Genomic DNA, 7,667 nt, shown 5'->3' with positions numbered 1-7,667 from the left:
CTTTTCTATTTTTTGCTTTTCGGACGTGTGTTCGTCAGATAGACAGCTTTGCTCAGATTTGGAGCTACCGTTTGTGATGTTCCAGGAGGGAGAATGAGGAATTGAGGAAGAGGCAATACCCTAGCTTTGGAGTTACCCACTAGGAGTTGTTTATCATTTAATGACTTTGGCGATGATTAATATTTCCGCCCTTTCTTGTTGGATTTTGTATATGTTAATGGCGATGTAGTTTCCGCCTTTATTGAACTAATCTGTAGGATCTGATTAATACTTAATTGATTATATGCATTACTTTATTCAGGAAATTGTGAATCAGGTTAAGTTATCATTTGATAACGATAAGTTGATTTTCCGCATTCGAGTTACTTAAAGTGATGTCCCGGAAAAAGGAAGGTTTTGAAAAGGAAACAATTTTATACATCCCCATTCCAAAAAAAAAAATTTACCCATTTTTCCGCAATGTTTTTAGAAGTATTTTTCGGGGCGTTACATTGTTGTTGAAAGGAATAGTCCAAATTGAACGGACAACACATCTTTTGTCTCAAACATTATATTATTTCATGTATTTATTATTTTTATTTATCAAAAAATATAAAGTTAATATATTTTTAATTTGTGTTTTACTTTTTTGACAAATGAAAATAATAAATACATGAAATTATACAAAATTTTGGAACAAAAGATATAGCTTTCATGCTAAAAATTGGTAAACGTTTACCGTGAAATTAAAAAATGAGAAAAAATTATATGAAGATATATATAGCATATTATATTTGATTACATATACAGCTAAGATTGTTTATACAGTTAAATGAAAATAATCATTTAAAACTAAATTTTAATTAAAATTAAAATTTTAATATATTATTAATGTCTATACATAAATAAGTTTCTACATACGTCTTTCTTTCCGTATTGTTTTTTTGAACTATTTTCTACATTTCTGTCCCCAACTCAACAATTAATGGACAACACATATGTTCCTCGTATTAAGAATTAAGTTGGTGACAAATTTCTAAGCAATGAAGTTTTACATCGAAGTCTTGAAAACTAAATTATAGATTTATTCTTTATTTATCTATTATTTATTTCTTCCAATAAGCAATTATGCACAAAAGTGTCCATTATTTCGCAATATAATAAATAAAATAAAGTATCTTATTATATTATGAGATAAATTATTTCTTTCAATAATTAAAATTATGACATGTGTTCTATTTAATTATTTTCTGCAAAAATATTTATAAAAACTAAAAATAGGACAAATGTCATAATTTTAGTGGCTAAATAAATGACATATATCATTATATGAGGAAATAATTTATTCTTTATAATAAAATAATAAAGTGAGTAATAAATATTGCCTTTAGAGACAAGTTAGCTTTTGAAGGAGCTACACATAAAGTGTGTATTAGGTAGAAAAGTTACTTATTTTATAAAAAACCTTATTTCAACCCAATCAATTTTATTTCTAAAAATATAAAATAACTTTTAATTGGTCTTTTTGAAAATAAAATAACATCTTTAAAAATTTATAAAATTGCCAAATTGCAAAAAATGTGTGAAAAAAATGATGTTTTTGCTATTTTTCTTTCTTTTAGAAAAGTAAAAAATCAGAACCATCCCAACTTGTGTTGAAATTTGTCATAAACATTTGTTTTTCCTTAGGAAAAATTAGTTTTGGCAAATTTTCCATATTTAAAAAATCATTTAAAATTAGTAATTAGAGATCATTTTTTTAAATATATGTATTTTTGCCTTTTTTGTATTTTCCTATAAATACTTACCCAAAAATTACAAAGTTACACTCCTTTAGTTCCATACCTATTGATGTTTTAACAATTTTATTTTATTTCAAATCTTTTGATATTTTATAAATTCAATATATGTGTTAATTTTCAATTATACCCTTATTTATTGCTTATTTTTCATCCCCTATTTCTCAATTTCTTTTTAATTCAATTTCCAATGTGCAATTGATGAAATTATTTTAGTAAAATTATATTAAATTTTACATCATTTCTTAACTTCTTAATTTGCATGTATAACCTTAAATATCTAAAGTATTTTAACGAAGAGAGTAATTGAAAAGAAACTGGAAAACTAATTCCCAACGCATGGGGCAAGTTCCATGGCCCAAAATGGAACACAAAAAAAAAAATGCAAAAATAGGAATTATTTTCAAAGTTGCACACTTAGGCACATCTAACTATGTGTTGGCGCTGGCCTTTTACTACTGCCTATTTTCCACCTAAGCGTAATCCATGGTCCTTATTTTTTTGGATCGGCAATTCATTTAATAAATAAAAAATAGTGAATGTTAGGAGAACAAATGGTACTTTATCTACAAGGATATTACACAATACAGCTCAAACAGTTAGAAGGGCTCCAAACCCATTCCATAAAGGAAAAAGTAAAACCAGAAAAACGAGCATTAAGAAGGTTCCAAGAATAAAGATGGATTGAGAACATTATCTCATCTAGATTAAAAGTAGAATGCTAAAAAATGACCTTGTTTCTAACCAACCAAAGGGACCAAATAACAATGAACCAAATAGACATCCATTGTTGATGAAGCTTTTTTCCCAACCGAAACAAATTCCAATGAGCAAGAAAGTTGCTCTTAACACCATTGGGCATAACCGAACAGAGCCCAAATCAAGAGTAGAGTTTTTGCCAAACACTATAAGACGAAGGGCAAGTGAAAAAATGGTCAATGGATTCTTCCATCATACCACAAAAAACACACCCTGTTGGAGCTTGATCACCAAGAGCTCCATGTCTAGCTAGATTCGAACGAGTAGGCACTCTATCTAAGGACATTCTCCACACTAAGCATTTCAATTTTGAAGGAACATTGCAAGCCCACAACCTTTTATAGAAACCATTATCAATTTTTGTAACCTCATTTTGAAGCACCTTGTAAGCATTTCGAACTGAATATAAACCACCCTTATCATGAACCCATAGCCACCCATCATCAAGGTCTTGGACAAATCTCGCATCCTCCAAGAATTTAAGAAGGTTTTCAACTTCTCCTTGTTCCCATAAAAACAAGTTCCTTCGCCAATTCAAAGACCAGCACTGGACACCATTCCTCCATTCTCCCAAGGAGCTAATACTTACATCTTTGTCCATGGCCACTTGAAATAATCTTTCAAAATAATTTTAAGACAATTTCCACCCACCCAAAGATCTCTCCAAAACATAATGGACTGACCACAACCAACTCTCCTACGAACACCCTCGTTAAACCACTCATTGTGTATCCCATTCTCTCTATTGCTAAGACTACCTAGGTCTCTCCACCATGACGACCCCTTTTTAAAACACTCGACATCATTAACCTCTCCCATAGCCATTGTCCCTACTCCATATCTAGATCTCAAAACTTTTACCTAAAGAGATTCTCGTTCAAAAAGAAGTCTCCACCTCCACTAACCTAATAAGGACAAATTAAATAAGCATAAATTTTTTATCCCAAGACTCCATTCCTCTTTTAACCTACACATTATTTTCCAACTCACCCAATGAATACCTTTACTAACTTCACCCCTACCCCAAAGGAACCTCCTCTGGATTTTATTAAGCTCATGGATAATAGAAACATGGGCTTTAAAAAAGGAAAAATAATATATAGGTAAGGAACAAAGAACTAACTTTAGGAGTGTTACTCGACCACTAAAGGAAATAAGCTTCTGTTGCCAAAGAGAAAGTTTCTTTTTAAAGGGCTCAATAACAGGAGACCAAGTGGAGAATCTTCTTGAATTAGCACCAACATGAATTCCTAAGAACTTGAAAGGAATAGATCCAACGCCACAAAATAACTTATTAACCGTCATCTGAACAAATCCAGGATTGGACTTCACACAAATAAAACTGCTCTTATGAAAATTGATTTTCAACCCAGATGTCAACTCAAAACATTTCAGAATGCTCTTGAGAACCAATACATTATCAACAGAGTTCTCCCCAATTAATAGTGTATCATCAGCATACTGAAGATGAGAAATAATAACCTCATCTCTACCAATCGAATATCCTTTGAAGATCTTCTTTGACACTGCTGATCTCATGATATCGGCAAGGCCCTCTGCAACAATAAAGAAAAGAAAAGGTGCAATTGGATCGCCTTGCCTTAAATCACGAGCCATATTGAAATCCATAGTTGGACTCATATTAACAAGGATAGAGACAGAGTTTGACTGAAGGCAACTCTTTATCTAATTTCTCCATTTGAAGCAAAAACCCATCCTTTCCATCATATAAAGAAGGAAACTCCAATTAACTGAGTCATATGCTTTTTCGAAGTCCACTTTGAATATAAAACAATCTCCCCCCTTGATTTTTCTAGCTTGATCAATGATCTCATTAGCAATTACAACCCCATCCATAATGTTTCTACCTTTGATAAAGACAGTTTGACATTCCGGGATAACAGAACAAATAACCTTTTTAAGACGTCCAACTAGGATTTTGGAAATGGTTTTATGAACGCATCCAACCAGGGAGATAGGTCTATACTCACCAAGACCTTGTGGGCAGCTAGTCTTCGGGATCAGGACAATAAAAGAGGCATTGCAGCCTCTAGCAAGATTACCAGAACAAAAGAAATCATCCACCATTGCGAAGATGTCAGTTTTCAAACAATCCCAAAACTTTTTAATGAAAGTAAAATTGTACCCGTCAGGTCCTGGACTTTTATTACCTTCACAGCTCCAAACAACTTCGTTAATCTCAGCTTCCTCAATTTTTGCAGTTAGGAAACAATTATCCTCTTTAGAGATGCGCTTGAAGTCGATCACACCAAGAGAAGGCCTATTCTAATGAGACTCAGCAAATCTTTCATTAAAGAAAGATCGAATATGATCTTTCACCTTGATAGGATCTTCCACCCATTCCCCATTAACTAACATACCATGAACTGTCTTAGACCTCCTACTTCTATTAATAGAGGCATGGAAGAATTTAGTGTTGGAGCCACCATCTCGAAGCCACCTCTGTCTAGATTTCTGCAAAAGCAAATTATCTTTTTGTCTTGAGAGACGCCAAAGATTAGCAGTAGCAATTTTCCAAGCAGATATATCATGTTCAGTTAAAGTTCCAACACACCCTTTTTCATTAATAAAGTTAATTAAGGTCACCTGATCAGCATTATTCCTATCCAACATACCAAAGTGATCCTTATTCCAAATCTTTAAAGACCTCTTAAGATGTTTCAGTTTTTCCTTGAGAACATAAGAGCCCCTACCATGGACCTCCAAGTTACTCCATTCATCTTCAACAAACTTACTAAAACATGCGTCTGAAAAACCAACAATTGTTTGTTCTAGATGGTGTCGGACCCTAATCTGGAACATCATTTTTTAAAAGGATAGGACAATGATCTGAGAAGGTTCTCTTCAGGCCCAATTGCACAAGCTGACCCCATTTGTTTAACCAACTATCATTGACCAGGAAACTATCAAGCCTACTCATCGCCATACCATTTGACAAGAACCAATTGAAATTCGTCCCAACAAGAGGTAAATCGAATAACTCCATATCATCAACAAATTGTCAGAACTCCACACATTCATTTCTTACAAACTGGGAACTAGTGCCTCTTATTTTATCATGATGCAAGACTGCGTTGAAATCCCCCACCACACACCATAAGTCATCCATATGGCCCATCCTATTATCCTTGGCTTCCTCCCAGAATAAATGTTTCCTTTCCAAGTCGCAAGGACAATAAACATTCATAATGTGCGCAAATTCATGGTCCTTATGGTGGGAGTATCTTAAGGGTTTGCATAGTGAATGTTTAAAAGTAATATAACTCTATAGTGAGAAAGCAAACGTATATTTATCACGGATTATTAAGAGGGTTAAAATCTCTATTCATTATATACATTCAATATATTATTCATTATTTATTTGTATATAACTTTTATTTAACAATAAATTATGATTAAATATAAATAATAAATAATATAATTATAGTGTGACAAACTCTTACACTGTCTAGACATATATTTTTTCTCTTAAAAATATTTAAAATATTTTGATATGTTAACTAAGACCTTATTATAATTTTTGTAATAACCTAAGGTATTTCCTCATTATTAATCTTTTTTGATATATTTTGTTGTTCCTTTAAGCAAGTGCTCCTTCCAATTCACAACTAAGTAATATTATCTAGTGAAACATTTCTATTACAATTTTAATTAAAAATAAAGAATATTAATTCTTATTTTAAGATACTATTATCACAACTATAAAATGATATTGAATATCAATACCTTTCAACAATTAATGGCATTTTATAATATCACATGTATCATTATTAAGCTATAAATAATAAATAATATATTATGAAATACATTTAAATGTAATTGTAAAACATTAATGATCCCATATCATTACTAAATGAAAATAGTAATTACACTTTATAAATATTAAATATATAATTACTATTTTTAATTCCAAATATGAATGACGTTATATAATGAAATAGTTGCATTAAATTTAGATTTTAAATATTACTACTCTTATTAAATTTTGGGGCGAAAGTAATTTTAGTTTAAACTATAAAATTGATGAGGTCAAACCATATTGAAAAATGTGGTTAGTTCATTCGCTAGCTATTTGTTTAACCATGTATATGAGTTTGTATAAATTTCATGGACAAATTCTTTAAGAGTGTAATATTGATGAACTAACAGTGTAAAGAATTATGCACAATCAGTGCATCATCCACCCTTTATTTGGATTACTTTTTGTGAAAAGTCAAACATAATTGAAAATAAATAGTAGATAATAGAGTGACATGTTGGAAATTCCTTATAATTGGTGAAATACCAATCCTATGATCTTGAATTTCATGATTCTTACCACATATATGAATCAAATGGTGCAGGGTCATACCTGAACCATGTTCCTGGATGTGTTCCTTTGATCCATGTTTTCTGAAAGAGGTTTTGTGGTATGATGACTTCCTCAACCAAATCCCTGATTCCTCTTGGGACTTGCGTTTTCACTCTGATGGGGAGAGGAGAAAACTGAATTTGATTTGGTGTATTGGGACCATAACCTTCCTTATGTGTTAACTTATAGAGTTCCCATTATCCCCTATGGGTTAACCTAATGGGTATCCATCCATTAAGCCCATATTCGTTATAAGTTTTTAGAAATCTAATGGGTGTCAGTAATTAGATCACTTATAATGTAACCCGGAAAATAAATAGTTGATATCATTGTATCAAATATATGATGCTCACCTTAATTAGAAATTTATAATTTCTAACAATCTTCCACTTGAGCTTCATATCTTCATGATACAATTATATCACAGGTTCTTTAGGCGTGCATCTATATGCTATTTACGTTTAGACTTCTCCTTAATACAATCTGGTCCATCTCATATATTAACTATGGAACCACCGCGACTTTCATCACATTTAAGTGTGACTCGACCACGATGATCACCATATTAATATACTCAATGACATAGATCAAATATGGATGAATGACATGGAAATTTCATGCAATGTGATCTCAAACATGTCTATTTCCAACTGGTCATTCTTTATTCTTTAGTGAGATCAATCCAAAGTCTTTAATTGCAACACAATTGTTACAATGTACAATTTCAAAAAAATGAAATAACAAATCATCATCTTTAT

General features: G+C 31.5%; 2 protein-coding genes across 2 annotated transcripts; both read right to left on the bottom strand.

The window, feature by feature from the left end:
* Positions 1-2,658: 2,658 nt before the first annotated feature.
* Positions 2,659-4,166, bottom strand: LOC109339826. Its single transcript, XM_019577348.1, has 3 exons — positions 3,675-4,166; positions 3,221-3,398; positions 2,659-3,143 (listed from the first exon to the last, which is right to left on the bottom strand). Exons 1-3 carry the CDS (start codon positions 4,164-4,166, stop codon positions 2,659-2,661), a joined length of 1,155 nt encoding a protein of 384 aa, XP_019432893.1.
* Positions 4,167-4,223: 57 nt separating this feature from the next.
* LOC109339825 lies at positions 4,224-5,363 on the bottom strand. The gene is made up of 2 exons (XM_019577347.1): positions 4,878-5,363; positions 4,224-4,823 (listed from the first exon to the last, which is right to left on the bottom strand). The coding sequence occupies exons 1-2, from the start codon at positions 5,361-5,363 to the stop codon at positions 4,224-4,226; spliced, it is 1,086 nt and encodes a 361-aa protein (XP_019432892.1).
* Between the last annotated feature and the right edge of the window lie 2,304 nt (positions 5,364-7,667).

Source organism: Lupinus angustifolius, unplaced genomic scaffold (genome assembly GCF_001865875.1).
Source record: "Lupinus angustifolius cultivar Tanjil unplaced genomic scaffold, LupAngTanjil_v1.0 Scaffold_114_27, whole genome shotgun sequence".
NCBI classification, from domain to species: domain Eukaryota; kingdom Viridiplantae; phylum Streptophyta; class Magnoliopsida; order Fabales; family Fabaceae; genus Lupinus; species Lupinus angustifolius.
This window is presented reverse-complemented; position numbering and strand designations above follow the sequence as displayed.

Bases quoted from the DNA above. Each gene is read 5' to 3' on its own strand.
- LOC109339826 (XM_019577348.1), bottom strand. From the start codon at position 4,166: ATGGATTTCAATATGGCTCGTGATTTAAGGCAAGGCGATCCAATTGCA. The intron at 3,399-3,674 runs GTAACACTCCTA...GAATCTCTTTAG, and splicing joins TTATTTCCTTTAGTGGTCGA to GTAAAAGTTTTGAGATCTAG. The intron at 3,144-3,220 runs GTCAGTCCATTA...GATTATTTCAAG, and splicing joins TCGTAGGAGAGTTGGTTGTG to TGGCCATGGACAAAGATGTA.
- LOC109339825 (XM_019577347.1), bottom strand. From the start codon at position 5,363: ATGATGTTCCAGATTAGGGTCCGACACCATCTAGAACAAACAATTGTT. The intron at 4,824-4,877 runs GTGAAAGATCAT...GAGTCTCATTAG, and splicing joins GGGTGGAAGATCCTATCAAG to AATAGGCCTTCTCTTGGTGT.